The sequence below is a fragment of the Trachypithecus francoisi genome, unplaced genomic scaffold (assembly GCF_009764315.1).
Source record: "Trachypithecus francoisi isolate TF-2019V2 unplaced genomic scaffold, Tfra_2.0 Lachesis_group18, whole genome shotgun sequence".
Lineage (NCBI taxonomy): Eukaryota > Metazoa > Chordata > Mammalia > Primates > Cercopithecidae > Trachypithecus > Trachypithecus francoisi.
Genome location: NW_022681463.1, coordinates 57,249,282 through 57,267,554, shown reverse-complemented (window position 1 = coordinate 57,267,554; position 18,273 = coordinate 57,249,282). Strand labels below are relative to the sequence as shown.

At 35.1% G+C, this 18,273-nt stretch overlaps 1 protein-coding gene across 2 annotated transcripts in view; it reads right to left on the bottom strand.

The window, feature by feature from the left end:
• DIAPH3 (diaphanous related formin 3) overlaps positions 1–18,273 on the bottom strand; it is a 512,593-nt gene that overhangs the window by 261,629 nt on the left and 232,691 nt on the right. For both annotated transcript variants that reach the window (XM_033177601.1, XM_033177602.1), the window contains one exon: positions 4,037–4,132. In XM_033177601.1, coding sequence (XP_033033492.1) covers positions 4,037–4,132 — 96 coding nt within the window. The remainder of the gene's footprint in view (positions 1–4,036; positions 4,133–18,273) is intronic.

The window sequence follows — 18,273 nt, the reverse complement described above, 5'->3', positions numbered from 1 at the left end:
AGTCAGGAAACAACAGGAGCTGGAGAGGATGTGGAGAAATAGGAACACTTTTACACTGTTGGTGGGATTGTAAACTAGTTCAAACATTATGGAAAACAGTATGGCGATTCCTCAAGGATCTAGAACTAGATGTACCATATCACCCAGCCATCCCACTACTGGGTATATACCCAAAGGATTATAAATCATGCTGCTATAAAGACACATGCACACGTATGTTTATTGCGGCACTATTCACAATAGCAAAGACTTGGAATCAACCCAAATGTCCATCAGTGACAGACTGGATTAAGAAAATGTGGCACATATACACCATGGAATACTATGCAGCCATAAAAAAGAATGAGTTTGTGTCCTTTGTAGGGACATGGATGCAGCTGGAAACCATCATTCTTAGCAAACTATCACAAGAACAGAAAACCAAACACCGCATGTTCTCACTCATAGGTGGGAACTGAACAATGACATCACTTGGACTCGGGAAGGGGAACATCACACATCGGGGCCTATCATGGGGAGGGGGGAGGGGGGAGGGATTGCATTGGGAGTTATACCTGATATAAATGACAAACTGATGGGTGCTGACGAGTTGATGGGTGCAGCACACCAACATGGCACAAGTATACATATGTAACAAACCTGCACGTTATGCACATGTACCCTAGAACTTAAAGTATAATAAAAAAAAAAAAAAATTAGCCAGGTGTGGTGGTGTACACCTGTACAGCCAGCCACTCAGGAGGCTGAGGCATGAGAGTGAACTCAAGAGGTGAAGGCTGCAGTAAGCTGAGGTCATGCCACTGCACTCCAGGCTGTGTGACAGAGTAGAGCAAGGCTCTGTCTCAAAAAAGTAAATAAACAAACAAATACATAAGATAAACAAATAGATAGCATAACATAATGCTAAATATAATAGCAAATAATAAAAACAAGAAAAAGCAGAAAGGATACAATGGTGATAGTAGAATTTGCTTTACAGATGGAATATTCTTTTATTTTCTCCTATAGTTGTCATTTGTTCACTCCTTTGAGATATTCTATAATTAAAGTAGTACCTAGCACATATATAAAGATCAAACTAGGGTTTAAAAAATAGTTTATGAATAAACTGTCTTTTGGAAAGCATTTGTTATAACAACTAAGGACAAAAAAAAAAATACAAGAGTTGAAAATGACCTGATGCCTAAGAGACAATTCAGAAGACAAATATACATTTTCTAAATACTTCAAGTTACTGAAAATGAGAGATATTCAGTTAATGTGTCCAAGAGATCGATCAAAAGGAATCTTTTTACTAACATACATCTTTATCTTTCAGAAGATGACTATACAGATCCAATAGGAAGCTTTGGATTCAGCTTGAAAGTGTAAAGTGTACAGATTTTGGAGCCAGTCATGCTTGTTTTCTGCTAGGAAATTTACAAATATTTAAACCTTGATGATAATGTGTACATTCCAGAGTTCCTCCTTTTACAGCTGTTACCGCCAGTGGAAACAAATCTGGTAAAACAAATGAATCTTACAAAACTCCTGAGCCTTCTCTTGATCCTAGAGTGCCTGGAATTCTATCCTTCATGATGTGCCCAGAATCTTGGCCAAAACCTTTACGAACTCAAAAATATAGGAAACCAAAAACACTCTTAAATAAACAAGTAGACAAATGAATGACTTTTAGATTCTTTCTCCAAAATTCTAATCTATTACACAACCATAATATTTCTCTTCAATCAACTTTAGAAATGAACCTCTCCATTTCAGTATCAGTATTCTACTACTGACCACTGTTTTATTTCAATTTATCTCAATCTAAAACAGTTTTAAGACTCTTCTCAGAATTCAGACTCTCAAAACTCTAAATTTCATGACAAAAACCAGCTGTGAATCAAACTATAATTACAATAAAGATTATAGGCTGCTAAAGCTTCTTAAAGCTTAAATCATAATGCCTGCTACCATCAGAGAGGGCAAGAATAATCTTAAAAATGGATTACATCATAACATGACATGGTATAAATTCTGTATCTTTTCATCTTACACTTTAAAACATGTTTCTCAATTAAATGAATAGGATATATATACTCTAGCTAAATGAAACAAAGCAAACAGGATCCTTTTCCATAAAAATGTTATTCTGTTATCTGTAAAAAGGAACAGATATATATTAAACTATATAAACATTAAAATATTTTCAAAATGAGCAATCTTAGTGAAATCACTTAACTGCTACACCCACCAGATTCCCTGTCTATACTGTCAATGCTAATACCCACCTGGTGGGATTGTAGTGAAGATTAAAGGCCAAATACATAACTAATAAACAAAGGTAATCAGTATTTGTTGGCTGTTTTAACTAAATTTGAAATCCCATGTAGAACTTGTTCTGTAATACATAAATAAATAACCTTGTTCAAAAAGTTATTTAACTTTGAGATGGACATTTAGGCTAACTTATCACAGCTGACCCATCCAGAAAGAATTCTATTAAACATTATATTTCTTCAGGAACTATTACAAGACTATTTAGAATCAACACTACTAAATTGTAATGCAGTTCATGAACATTCTTCAAAACAAAATCATCTCTTTAGATCACAGATACAGAACTTTTTGACATTATCTGACATAGTTCAAAACACAGTGCTTTGAACTGAGACTAAATTCTTTTGGGAGGGAAATTCCCTAAAATATGTATATCATACAAAAAACAAATACAAACAAAATCTCTGTGGTCTAAGCAACACACACAAATTATTTCTCATGAAGACCACATGTTCATCAAACCAGAAATGCAGAGCTCTATTAATTATGATCTCTATATCAGGATGATGGACACCACTCTGAATGCCATTCTGGGTGCCAGGGGGAGCTTCTTCAACCACCAATGAAATGCTTCCACCCAAAAAGTGACATTATCTCCACTCCCATCTTCACTGGTCCAAGCATGTCACTTGGTGACTCCTAACTTGACAGGGGCAGAGATGTGTAATCAGCAGTGCCCGGAAATAGAGAATTGACTACTAAACAATACATCAATGCCACCATACTATCCATGGGGATCTTGGCAGGCCTGCATTGTAGAAAAGGGACGAGTTTAGATCAAAGCAATTACGAAGGAGAGGAGGTTCTGAAATTTTCATAAAAGGAATGCCAACTCTACCATTTGGATACATTGCCTCTAACGTAACTCCCTCTTTAATCAGTAGCATAGATCTTTATCCTCTCACTGAAGAACTGTTTTATTCCAGTATTTGCTAAAAGCTCAGCTAAGGCATGCAATAATTGAGGGACAGACTAAAAACCATGTTAATTCTTCATCACTCTAGATTTTCCACATTATTTATATCCCTCTTGCACCATCAGAAAGTGATATTACAGACCACAGTGTATCATCTCTAAGCATAACTACCTTTGATGAATTTAGAGTAGTTAGAAATGAGTTAAGAGCAAAACTATTTCCCTTCTTCTTTCACAGTAACTTGGTCAAGAAGATAATTCAATACTTCGTATTTAGCTCCTGTAACAGTAATTAAATCTAAAATATTTCTACTCAGAACTTTTGAGAAAAGGCTTTCAACTGCTCAGATGCGATAACTGAATTCACTTTACCCACTATCCTTATTTCCGTTAATATCCTAACCTCCTTTATGCGTAGCCAAGTATCACAAATATTAGAAATTCAGAGTTGTAAAAGAAGCAATACATTACCGATTTTTTTTCAAATATGATGTCATTACCTAAATTCCTTAAGTCTTTATTTTTATATTTTAAAAAAGGGACTTTAAAGAGTAGTTTTTTTTTCAGTTATGAAAGGTAGAATTTCATTTTAAAACCTTTTCTTATTTGTATTTTCTAATATGCACTTATCTTTTGAAGCATTTAATCCCATAATTTACCTAAAGGAGCTATCTGTGTATTTATCATGCATATAATAACAAAATGAAAATAGCAAATAATGAATAATCGGTCTTAAAGAAAATGAAATCATTTAAAGAATTATTTCCACTGTCTTTCAATGGTATTGGAATATGAGACTTACAAAGGTTCTGGGCAATTTTAGAATCTAGAAACTTAAGTTCTTTAATTTTTTTCTTAATTGATTTCTTCTCTTCAGCATCTTCCTCTTCTCTTCTCTCTGTAAAACCAAGAGTAGGTCCATGTTAGGGGCAGTAATTCATTCAAATACAGAAGTATAAAAAGTGAACTTTTATCATTAAATAAGCTAAAAAGGATGTAACTCTTCTAAATAAAAGTTATAAAAACAAACAAAACAATAGATATCCCAAGACCTGAACTGTTGAAGATAGAAACTGGGAGCTTTTATGTCAGAGAAACTATGGAAAGTAAGTATTTGAAGGTCTAACAGGAAAAGCAACAAAAAAAACATGTATACTATGGAAACCAATACCATTGGGTTTAAGAATAACTACAATTAGCTCATTTGAATAGCATACAGGACACAGTTATAAAAATTAATATACTTGCACTCAAGTTGCAAGTATATTAATTGGATTATATTTTTAAATTGGATTATGAAGCTAGCTCTAAGAATGCTAACTAAAACACAGTCACTTTATGTCTAATGTACAATATCATTCTTATTTAAAAACATGGCTTATGGAAAATTAAAATAATAGATTTTATTGATTGTGAATGTTGAATCATCTATGCATCCTTGAAATAAATCCCATTTGATCATAGTGTATTATCTTCTTGATGTACTGTTGGATTTGTTTTGCTGCTATTTTGTTGAGGATTTCTGCATCTAAATTCATCAGGAATATTGGTCTAAGTTTTCTTTTTATGTTGGGTCCTACTCTTGTCTTGGTATCAGTGTCAAGCTGGCCTTGTAGTATGAGTTAGGAAGAATTATCTCCTCTTCATATTTTTGGAATAGTTTAAAAGGAATTGGTGTTAGTGCTTCCTTAAAATCTTGGCAGAACTCAGCAGTGAAGCCATCCAGTCTTGGGCCCTTCTTTGTTGGAAGACTGTTTACTACTGATTCAATTTCCTTACTCATTATTGGTCTGTTCAGGTTTCCTGCTCTTTCTGATTCAATATTGGTAGCTAAGTGTCCAGAAATTTCTTCATTTCTTCTAGGTTTTCCAATGTGTTGGCAAACATTTGTTCATAATTAGCCTCTAACAATCCTTTTTATTTCTGTGGTATCAGTTGTAATATCTCCTTTTGTGATTCCAATTTTATTTATTTGGGTTTTCTCTCTTTTTTTCTTCTAATGGTTTATCAATTTAATCTTTAAAAAAAACCACAACTTTTTATTTCTTTAATCTCATATTGTTTGTTTTTTGTTTGTTTGTTTGATTTGAGACAGGGTCTCGCTCTGTCACCCAGGCTGGAGTGCAGCAGCATGATCAGAGTTCACTGTAACCTTGACTTCTCAGGCTCAATTGATCCTCCCACCTCAGTCTCCTATGTAGCTGGGACTACAGATGTGTGCCACCACATTCAGCCAATTTCTTTTTATTTTGCATAGAGACAGAGTCCCACTATGTTGCCCAGGCCAGTCATGAACCCCGTCCTCAAGTGCTCCTGCCCTCAAGTGATCCTCCCACCTCAGCCTCTCAAAGTGCTGAGATTACAAGAGCCACCTCACCCAGCAATGTGTCTTCTTTTTTTGTCTCTATTTCATTTAGTTCTGCTCTGAACTTTATTATTTGTTTCCTTCTACTAACTTTGGGTTTGGTTTGTTCTTCTCCTAATTCCTTAAGATACATCACTAAGTTCTTGACTTGCAATCTATTTTTTTATGTAGGCATTTTTTGCTACAAGCTTCCCTCCTAGTACTGTTTGTGCTATATTCCAAAGGTTTTGGTATATTTTGTTTCTACTTTAACTCATTTTGGAAATTTTTTTTTATTTTCTTAATTTCTTCATGACTTATTGTACATTACAGAAGCAAGCTGTTTAATTTCCATATCATTTGAAAAGTTCCCAAAGTTCCTATTGTTGATTTCTAGTGTTACTCCATTGTGAGCTACAAAGGTACTTAATATAATTTTGATTTTTGAAAATTTGTTGAAACTTGTTTTCTGGCCTAACAAATGGTCTATTCTGGAGAATGTTCCATGCGCTGAAGAGAAGATGTATGTTGTGCACCTACTGGATGCTATGTTCTATAAATGTCTGTTAGATCCATTTGGTCTACAATGCAGTTTCAGACTGATATTTATTTGACAATTTTCTAGCTAGATGGTCTGACAAATGCTGAAAGTTAAATTCTCCAACTACAACTATATTGGAGTGTCTCTCTCCTTGCAGATATCTGCTTTAAACATCTGGGTGTTCTGGCATTGGGCATGCATACATTTAAAACTGTTATATTCTTATGCTGAATTTGTCCCTTTATCACTATATAATGATTTTGTCTCTTTTTATCTTTTTTGACAAAATCTATTTTGACTGATACAAGTATAGCTTATTCCTGCACACTTTTGCTTTTCATTTATATACATTTTTTTTCAATCCCTTCGCTTTCAGTCACTGTGTATCTTTACAGATGAAGTGAGTTATTGTAGGCAGCATATTTTTTAATCCATTCAGCCAGTCTATAACTTTTAATTAGATAATTTACACTACTTATAATCAAGGTCATTACTAATGGGTGAGCACTTACTCCTGTCATTTTGTTGATGATTTTCTGATTGTTTTGTACTTGCTTTGTTCCTCTCTTCCTCTCTGTTTATCTTTGCAGTTTGGTGGGTTTCTGTAATAACAATATTTGCGTCCTTTCTCATTTGTGTATCTGCTCTATAGGGAGTTTTACACTTTTATGTGTTTTAACAGTGGTAGATATAGCTTTCTTGGCTTCCAGATATATGACTCTCTTAAGCAAGGAGTCTAGTGTTGATGAATTCCCTCAGTGTTTGCATGGCTGGGAAAGACTATTTCTCCCTCATCTCTGAAGAATAGCTATAGTGAGTTAAGTGTTCTTATCTTACAGTTCTTTTCTTTAAGCATTTTGTATGTATCATCCAATTCTCTCCCAGCCTGTAAGTTTTCTGCTAAAAAAAACTGATGTTAGTCTGATGGGGATTCCCTTACATGTGATTTGACACTTTTCTTTTGCTATTTTTATAATGCATTCTTTGCCGTTGACTTTTGAAAATCTGAATATAATATGTCTCACAGAAGACTTTTTGAGTTGAATCTATTTGGGAATCTTTGAGCTTTGTGTATCTGGATGTCTATTTCTTTCCCAAGACTTAGAAAGTTTTCAGCTATTATTTCATTAAATAGGTTGTCGATGCCTTTTTTCATCTCTTCTCCTTCCAGTAATCCCAAAACACAAATATGTATTTGCTTAATTGTGTCCCACATGTCACACAGACTTTCTTAAATCTTCTTCTCTATTTTTCTTTTTTCTTTTTTTTGGCTTGTCTGGGTTATTTCAAAAGACCTATTCCCAAACTCAGAAGTTACTTCTTTTTGTTGCCTAGTCTACTGATGAAGATCTTGGTTGTATTTTTTATTTCCTTTATTGAATTCTTCAATTCAAGAATTTCTATTTGGCTCTTTTTTTATATCTATCTCTTTGTTGAATTTCTCATTCTAATCAATTGTTTTCCTGATTTATTTATATTGTCTACTTGTATTCTCTGTGTTTCATGGAGTTTTGTAACAATCATTATTTTGAATTCCCTTTCAGGTCTTTTATAAAGTTCTTTTTATTTGGGGTGTGCTGTGGGAGAATTACTATGTTCCTTTGAGGTATCATGTTTCTTTTCTTTTTCATGTTTTTTTGTGTCCCTATAGTGATATCCGTGCACCTCCTATAATAATGACTTCTAATTTTATACAGTAGATTTACAGCATCAATTAAGTAGAGTGTTTGGAGTTTTGGGTGGGAGCAGCCACATAGTCTCTGTGTAATTTATTCAGCTATAATCATCAGCAGTGTCTGAGATTTCCTCAGTGGCTTAGGCTGCAGTTGTTTGTGGAGGCTTTGGTATTACTTTCCTAGTGATGAAGATGAAGAGCCAGACCCAAAGTGGGTCTGTCCTTGAGCCCAGGTGGCATGCATATGGATACCAGCAGGCTCTAGTCATATCAGTCCTTAATCCCCTGAGCAGCAAACATAGGTTCTGGGAAGACCAGTCCTTGGGCCCCTGGGGGTTGTACTTGGGCACTGGCAGTAACAGTCAGGTGGCACATGTGATCGTATGGCAGTCCCACACTGGAGATGGCAAGGTCGCTATTGGATAAAATTGGGAACGTGATAAGAAAGAAGAGTGTAGCAATGTGTTTCGGTACATATGTAAATCACTAAAGGTAAAGTTCAAAATCTGAAATGCTCCAAAATCTGAAACTTTGAGCATCAAGATGGCACTCAAAGGTTATGTTCAAAGGAAATGTTCATTGGAGCATTTCAGATTAGAGAGATTTGGATTAGAGGTACTCCACCAGTAAGTATTATACAAACATTCCAAAATCTAAAATACAAAACACTTCTGGTCTGAAGCATTTCAGATAGGGGATATTCAACCTGTATATTACAATTACATATTTTGTTACATAGCATGAGGTAAGAATCAAATTTTCCATTTTCCAAATCATTTGATATTTCTGTGTCATTTTATATAACTAACCATCTTTCTCAACTGATTTTAAGTTACACTTTGATCATATACTTACTGTCTAGATATGTTATTTCTATTTTTCTGGGCTACTAGTTCTGCTCCATTATTCCCTGTGGTACTGTTAACACTGCTATCACCCTGTCTTACGTACTATAGATTTATGATACATTTTATTCATTGGCTGTTCAAATTATTTTTCTCCATATCTAAATTTTGTCCATTTTTTTGTTTGCTTTTTTGAGATGGAGTCTTGCTCTGTCGCCCAGGCCAGAGTGCAGTGGTGTGATCTAGGCTCACTGCAACCTCCGCCTCCCGTGTTCAAGCAATTCTCCTGCCTCAGGCTCCTGAGTAGCTGGGACTAGAGGTGCATGCCACTATGCCCAGCTAATTTTTGTATTTTTTTTTTTTTTTTTAAGTAGAGATGGGGTTTCACCATGTTGGCCAGGTTAGTCTCGAACTCCTGGCCTCAAGTGATCCACCTGCCTCGGCCTCCCAAAGTGTTGGGATTACAGGTGTGAGCCACCGCGCCCGGCCCTCATTTATTTTTCCACATGAACTTTAGAGCAACCCAAAAGATCTAAAAATAAAATCCATTTAAATTGTATTTGAATTGCAAGGCAATTGTAAATAGATTCTGAGAGATTTGATATCTTGACAATTTCCTAACTTCCTTATCATAAACATGGCATGTGTTTATAATTATTCAACTTAGCACACTGTTCTTCATGCATGACCTATATATCTTTTGTTAAGTGTTAGGTATCCAAAGGACATTTAATTTATAGTCCTAGGTATTATGTAGAAACTTTGCCTAATTTTGCATACACATTTTATAATCAGGATTTTACTTATTTTGTCTTTCATTCAGATAAAAAAAATGTATTAAGCAATTAAAAGAGACTGTGTTAGGCAACAAAGATACAACGCTAGACAAGATAGAGAAATTCCTTGTCTCAAAGAATTTAAGGTCTAATTGAAGTGACTATAAAATAAATGACAATTATAATACATAGATGTATTAGTGATGTTATAGTGAGAACTACACAAGAATAAAGAAGAGCACCCTAAACATACTTGTCAAAAAATAGTCCTTTTGGGTTAAATACCTAAGCAAAGTTTGAAAGGAAAAAGGAGTCAGCCAGGTAAGAAGGTGGGGATATGTGGCAAAGACACAATAATAGAAGGATAATATTTGAAGGTATAAAGGTGCAAAAACTCTAAAGGCACTGAAAGATGTGAGGATAATAAGAACAGAAAATATAAACAGAAATAAATGACACCAGAAATGAGTCAGGTACCAGATCACACAAGATATTTTAAGCCAGAATAAGACATTTGGATTTTATTCTCACAGTAATGAGGAGCCACTGAAGATTTAAGCACATGAGACATCAGGAGAACTACATTTTAGGAAAAACTCAGGCTAAAGAAGGTGGTTTAGAAGAATGGCAAAAATAACAATAGAAGGGCAAGACTGAAGGAAGTTGACAGTAATCCAAAAGAAAGTAAAGGGTACCTTCACCAAGGGCAGTAACAACAGGAGGAGTGTGGATGAGTTCCAAAAGTAGATTCTATAGTGGGAAATAGACTAATTATTGATCTAGCCCAAATTTGTCTCTTGAACTCCAGACTTGAACAACCAACTACTCTCTCTCAATATCTTTATTTGGATGTCTGATGAGCAACTGTACTTAACATGCCCAAAAGCAAACTCCTGACATATACATGCCTACCTCCATATCTGCTCTCCTAACTATTTTCTTCAGCTTAAAAAATGGGAATGTTCTTTTTGTTATTTTCAAGTCAAACACTTGAATTTTTGCTACTATTCCCCTCACAATAATATTCAATCCATCAGTGAATCTAGTAGATTCTAACTCCAAAATATTCACTAAACTAATCACTCCTCACCATCGCCCTGGTACAATTTCTTTTCGTGGTTAACATCTTTTTTCATCTGGACCACAACTTGTCTCTAACTAGTCTCCTTGCTTTCAGGCTTAACCAGCTGTAGTCTCTCCACTACAGTGCAGCAAATGAATCCTGCTAAAACTTATTGGTAAAGCCTTCCCTTACTGCCTTATATAGAAAGCAAACTCTTTACCTGGTGTTCCGTATCAACATTGCTCTGCCTTTTTTCTCCTTCAAAGCACTTACTCCTTACATATTATAAATTTGATATTGTCCCACTTCCTCCATTAGAAAATAAGACCCTTAGAGGCAGAAACTTTGATTGCCACTATATTCTTAGCACCAAGATTAAAGCCTGGAACACATCAGGTACTCAACAAATATCTTTTGGATGGATATACATATGGTCACTTGTGTGTATGTATGTATGAATCGGCAGAGTAAAAGAGAATAAAGAGGATAGTCAGGCTTAAGCTATCAGATAGATGATAATGATGGTGTTTATTTAGATAAATGATGGTGATGTTTATTTAATTCAGCAACAAATGAGGAACAGGTTTGGACACTAGTCCAGTTTAAAACATGTTCAGTTACAGAAGCGCTTCTATATCCACATAGTCATGTACAAGAGGCAGCTGGACATACAGAAGTGGAGAAGAGACAATGGGAATGATGATACAGGTATCAGTCCTAGTAACTACTTCATTGACTGTCACAAGTTTTCCAGGTACCATATAATGACACTTTCATCTCCTTATTCCCAGAATTTAAACTTTGTTTCTGGTCTTGTTGTATTAGTTAAAATTTTCAGATGAAGACTAATAAAAAAGTTAGTAGGATTCCCTTCCTTAACCTGACCAAATAGCAATCCTCAACTTCTCAGAAAATATATATGTTTTATTTTCTTGTCTTTATTCTTAAGAGCAGACTGTAACTTTTTAAAATGTTTATTTTTCTCATCATTATCAGTATCCTTTTACATTCTGAAACATTTCGTAGTCTACCAAAAGAAAAATGTCAAAGACACAAGTAACTGTAAATTTTAAATCACACTTTCTGAACACCTATTAAGTACTGCACTGAATGCTTTCTGTTTCTGTTTCCTTATATAATTCTCATTATAGTCATCCTAATACTACTACTACTATCATTGTCATCATCATCATCACAATAAGAAAAAATAATGCTTAGGTTAATTTTAAGCAACAAATCTGATAAAAGAAAGATGACCACCTGACTTGGACTCCAATATTATTTTCACTACCTATGAAGTACATTAAGTGTCACAGTTTAAAAAAAACAAATACAAGCAACCTTCACCACTTCAACCTCCAAATAAGACACTGACATAATTTAACCAATTCTACTTTTTGAAAATAAAAATGACAAATTAGACTCTTACTGAATTTAATGTATCAGGATACTCAGGATGGTGAGTATATACCCAGTAAGATAATGCTCTTCTCCCATCTTCGCTGCTATCATATAGTCATAGGATTGTTGGAACAAAGGATCAATGGCACTTAGAGAGTGAGAATATGGACAAAGGGATACAAAGAAGCAGAATTGCCTAAGAGAGAAGACAATAGAAATTTTAAAACCAAAAGAGAAATACTTTTTTGTTGATATGAAGCCAGATAATGAGTCTATTATCCAAAAAGATTGATTTGGAAAAATCTTTCATATTGAGAGATAACAAAAGGGGTTTTTTTGTTTGTTTGTTTGTTTGTTTTTTATGTTTTAATGTAATCAGGGCTGCATCAGTGGAAAACCAGCAAAAATGTTTTATGCAAAGATCACTGATAACCTAATGTTGGCAACAATAAGGATGAATTAACAACGAATGAGAATAAAGGAGGACATTTAGTGAGAATAAAGTTTTTATACAGAATACTATTTCCGTTAGTCATGCTGGCAAAACCTCTGGTAAAATACTAGCATGCCTGGAGGAAGGGCACGGTCTTCCTTCAGAGAACTCAGGCCTGGTATCCTGCAGCAGGTTCTACATCCCAGCCCGCCACATACTAGTCACTAAACATCATTATGGCTGTGATTGCTCATCTATGATATAGGGACACTGTCCCTCTACCAGTAGTTATGAAAATGAAATGAGATGATAAACACCTTCATGTAACCCTCCCCCTGTGGTGACAAAGAAGAATACAATCAGAGTCCATAAACACAATTTAGCATTCAAGAGTAAAGCACACTTTAGGCTCAAACCCATGAATCGGTGGAGCTATTCTTCTAAAGCCAGTTCAAAATACATTTACACTGAAATACTAGATTTTCTCAAATATAACATGAAACTCTGAATCATAAAGTCAGATAATTAGTGCCATCTATACTTGTGATCTAGCTTTGTTGCCATTAGAGTTCTGTGTTTAATCTTACTTCCTAGAGATGCTGTGTAAGGCTCCATTTTTCCAAGAGAAGATTAATACTGTTCAAAAACTGTTCTGATCACTAACACAGCATATGCCGCATTTTATAAGGGTTTTATGTCAGAATGAAGTCAAAGATGACAAAAGTTTCTATGTTGCCAAGAGCCACGAACTGAAAAAGTCTCTTTTAATTACATTTTCCCTTCATTCTTTTTCTATTTTCAAAGTTTCAAAAATAGTCGCAAAATTATATAAAGACTATCCTTTCAAAATATTTTCTTTCATACTAAACTTTCCATTTAAAAAATTATAATTCCATGTCACATGGTTATACATATTAGTACATAATCAGATTGATTAATCTACTAATCAGATTGATTAAAAATATAGCTTTCTAGGAGTAAGACTCCATATAAATGTTATCATACATTATTTCACCATTGCAAAAGAAAAAACACCTCAGAATATGCAGTTTTAAATGTTTTAGTAGTCAGTATAGGCATAAAAGGTAATAAAAAACACCTTTCTCTTTCTATAACTGAGTATTTTAAATCAGCAAACGTTACTAATAAGTGTTTATACTGCTTTTCTTGGTGCTCCCTGGTTAAATGTATCTTATGACAATATGCATTTAAAATATTAAGCATTTTAAGCTTTTTTTCTGGTATGTCTTTAGCATAGATATTATTAAATTTTACATGTTAATGTTTATAATAAATTACCTTTTTAAATAGACTGTAATTACACTAGCCTTAAGAGGATCAAAATAAGTATATCTGATTAAATAAGCAAGCCTTCTTCTCTATGACATAGAGAGAAGTCAATAAATTCAACTCAACTAAAAAAATTAAGTAAGCAAAATAATTTGTCTAGAAAATGAAAACACCAGTCCCTAACAGTCTTCAAATGGGGAGATATCTATAAAATATTTGCATAATTGCTGTTATTTTTCTTTGCTTTCTAACTCATAAGATTCTAAGAGGCTGATAAAGAGTATCAAAATTTAAAAGATACAAATTTTTGAACCAGAACAGCCCTTCAGTATGGACTTTAACCACTTCATTCTATAAATCAGGAAACCTAAGCACAGAGAATATAAGTTACTTGCTGAAGGTGGCACAAGGCTTGGCTATGAGCAGTCCTGAGACCAGGAATTGACCGCCACACAGCAAGCCTAGATCATCCTCCAGGACAGGGAATTTGCATGAGGAAAGCAGTCTGCAACCAAACACATTAGTAAGGATAACTCCCCACACTTTCCATTTACACTTAATCCAAATTTTCCCTTCCTGTATATGTTCACCAGGACACTCAGTGGGAAACTAAATAGGCCTGAGGGAGGGAAGAGAAATGTTTAGTCTCCAGAACACAATGAACAGGATTTAAAGCTTTGGGAAATAACTATATAGCTGACTCTTGAACAACACATGCTTGCACTGCACAAGTACACTTATAAGCAGATATTTTTCAATAAATGTAGTCAGCTTTCCATACTGGCAGATTCCCATTTGCAATCAAGCACAGACTGAAACTACAGTATTCTCAAGAAGCAAAGCCCATGGATATGGAAGGTCAACTGCAGGCTGGGCAGAATCAACTTTAGGAGTTGAGTATGTGTGGATTTTAGTATTTGTTGGGTTCCTGGAAATAATCCCCTGCAAATACAGAAGGAAGACTCTAGTTCCAAAGAAAAGGTCAAGAATTTGCCTATCACTACCTCTCAAGTAGTAGGTAACTTTGGATAGGGTTCAGTTATTCAGCCATATAGTAAATGGAATACACCTGATAATCTGAAACTTAAAGGTCAGAAATGGAGAATAGGCAAACGACTGAGAAAAAAACTAAATTTCTGAGAGTTAACAACATTAGTGGTTGATAGGACAATATAGTTTCAAAGAAGGTTTAGGTAGCTCAAAAGCAAATGATTCAGAATACATAGGGAAAAAAGTGAAAAAATTTGGAATGCTTTTATGAGTTGGCAATAGATCCTTGGGAAAACATCGAAGTAAATGCTTTGGTACTGAAAACCACATTGTATAAATCACTTTACTCATATCTGGCCTCTCAAACCAAGTTTTAATATTTCTAGGCACATAAATAAATGGGTATGTACCTAAAAACATATAAAATAATCAGTGGAGAAATAGGTTATTTTTCTATTCAAATACTAATATATGACTGCCATAACTAATCAGTGTATTTTACTAACAAAAAGAAATCTGTTTGACAATTCAAGGCTAATAATTATATAATATATAGAAAGAGTAGCTGAAGCCCTAAATAAAATTTTGTGAAACAGATTATTTCAACTGTAGCAATCATCAAAAATGTAGCAGATAAATGCATATTTCTCTTTCTGTGACATTCTGTTTTAGCAGACAATGTCACAAAACAAATAGTCTTTTCTCTGCAACTCAAGTCCTATATGCACAGGAATAAGAACCTCACTACTTAATAAACCCTTCATTACGGGTATATCTAGTTTTTTTAACCACAGTTATATGTACAAAAGAACTGTTAAAGTATTGGGAAATATTCTGTTAAAAAAAACTTAAAGTATATACCTCAAAACAATAACAATTTTTATAAAGATGACCTAAAGAATGCTTCCCCTGCCTCTTTATTCCTATAAGAAATTAAAAATCAAAATATTTCATAAAAACTGCTTAATATCCAAGGATCTTCTAAATTATAATAATTAGCAACTTTGCTCATCTCAAAAGTATGACCCCTACAAAAAGAACCATTTTATTGAGGTTTCCTTGGGTATAATCGTCCTCTTATAACGAAAGATTTAACTAGCAGAAAAACAAGAGTTCAAATCAAATGAAATATTAACACCATTCAAATTTGCAGATGAAACAACTTTTTAAATTCACAAGCTGTAGATTAGGGAGAAAAATAATCCTGAAAAGTTAAGCCTATTTATCACATATATCTTAGCGTTAATTGGGTTCATTGCAATTTGAGATAAGCTCTGACTGAATGGATTTAAGGGCTAAGAGAAGTAAAAGATATCAGGAAAGAGAGTTAAAAACCCAACTGAAAGAAAACTGAATCCTGTTCTAACATGATCTCTCTTGGCTCATCACAACTTCTTAAGAAAACATCCCTAAATTTTCATGTGTCCTCAAAATCTCCCCATCATAAGAAATACTGCTAGTATCTGGCCCCTGTGAATTCTTCTTGAATGCTGGTGTTTCCCAATCATGGAACAACACATGTACATTCATAAAATATAATTTTTCCAGCCGGGTGCAACGGTTCATGCCTGTAATCCCAGCACTTTGGGAGGCCAAGGTGGGCAGATCAGGGGGTCAGGAGATCAAGACCTTCCTGGCTAACATGGTGAAATCCTGTCTCTACTAAAAATACAAAAAATTAGCCGGGCGTGGTGGCGGGCGCCTGTAGTCTCAGCTACTTCGGAGGCTGAGGCAGGAGAAAGGCGTGAGCCCAGAAGGTGGAGCTTGCAGTGAGCCAAGATCACGCCAATGCACTCCAGCCTGGGGAACAGAGAGAGACTTCGTCTCAAAAAATAAAAATAATAATAACAATAATAATAATATTTTTCCACTATTTTTATGTATAACATTCTCTCATATGTTCTCTGATGGTATCAGAAGGTAGAAATATATCTCTGCTAAAATAAATTACAAAGCCAACTCTGAAAGTTAATGTATGACATCCAAAGGCATATACAAGAGAAAGTACAAGAGAGGAGAACAGTCAAGAATGAGAACTCAGTGTACATTCCTAATTTAGAAGAATTAAATCCAAATGATAACACAGGTAATTCAGGATTTCTAGCATGGTGTTGAATGGAAAGAGTTGATAAACCAACTTACTAGTATTTGTACAAACAATGCTAAGCAACTTGAGAACAGAAAAAGTAACAATACATTATATTAACCAACAGATAAAAAGGAATGCCATATTAAATCATGGGCAGACCATCCTGGTGTATTCCTGGGGAAAACAGAACACAATCATCAAAACAGCCAGAGTGGCCAGGCACGGTGGCTCACGCCTGTAATGCCAGCACTTTGGGAGGCCAAGGCGGGCAGATCACAAGGTCAGGAGATCGAGACCATCCTGGCAAACACGGTGAAATTCCATCTCTACTAAAATTACAAAAACAATTAGCCGGGCGTGGTGGTGGGTGCCTGTACTCTCAGCTACTTGGGAGGCTGAGGCAGGAGAACGGTGTGAACCCAGGAGATGGAGCTTGCAGTGAGCTGAGATCGTGCCATTGCACTCCAGCCTGGGAAACACAGAAAGACTCCATCTGAAAAAAAATAAAAAAATAAACAGCCAGAGTGATTATCCAAAACTTGATAGAAGAGAAGTGATCTGACACAAAAATGACCATTATTCCAAAATACTGAAAAAGAATTACAACGATAGCAAAATGGTCAAGCTTAAGTAGTAGAATTTTACAATAAACTTACTTCTATATTTGATGACAGCCTGCCCAATCCCAATACAAATTTTGTGATCTTGTATTGGGAGAGAGGGAAGGTGGGGGATGGGAGGGGAAGCAAAAAAAGAAAGAAAGAAAATGCTTTCTTCTGTGGGGCATGGGGTGTGAGTGTGCCAGGGTAGAAAAAAGGAGGGCAAGGTAGAGACAATACCTAAGTATTTGTTCAACTGAACTCAATTTTTATTATCTAGACTTTCTGATATGTAATTATCCTCTCTCTGCTTTTATGTTCTTGTTTTTGATAGCTCAGTTGGGAATTCCAGTCACTTGCCCAGTTTCTCAGTTACTGAATCGTTATTCCTCTGTGCTCTAAGAATAATGCTCCAGTTAGCATTCCACATTATTCTGGTCTCCAATTAGTCTAGCTAATTGGAGTTCCATTATTTGCCCGATCTGTGTTCTAGAATCAACTATTCTGTGCTAGTTTCTGTCCCCACAATCTCCTGAATTTGGAATTTTGTTAATCTGGGCTGTTAAAATTTGTAGTTCTATGTTATCTTACCTTCTGGCTGGAGCTTGTGTTGTGTACATCCTATATAGCTACTTATAACACCCGGCTTACAGTGGCACAAACCTGTAATCCCACACTTTAGGAGGCCAAGGCTGGATTACTATTTGAGGCCAGGATTTCAAGACCAGCCTGGGCAACAAAATGAGTACTCATCTCTACAAAAAACATAAAAATTAGCTGGGCATAGTGGTATGCACCTGTAGTGCTAGCTACTCAGGAGGATGAAGTGGGAGGATCACTTTCACCCAGGAGTTTGAGGCTGCAGTGAGCTAAGATCATGCCACTGCATTCCAGCCTGGGCAACAGTGGCAGATCTTGTTTTGAATAACAACAACAAAAAAAATTTAATAAAATGTTCAGCTCACATGCAGACCTCTTTTCCACCGTACCATC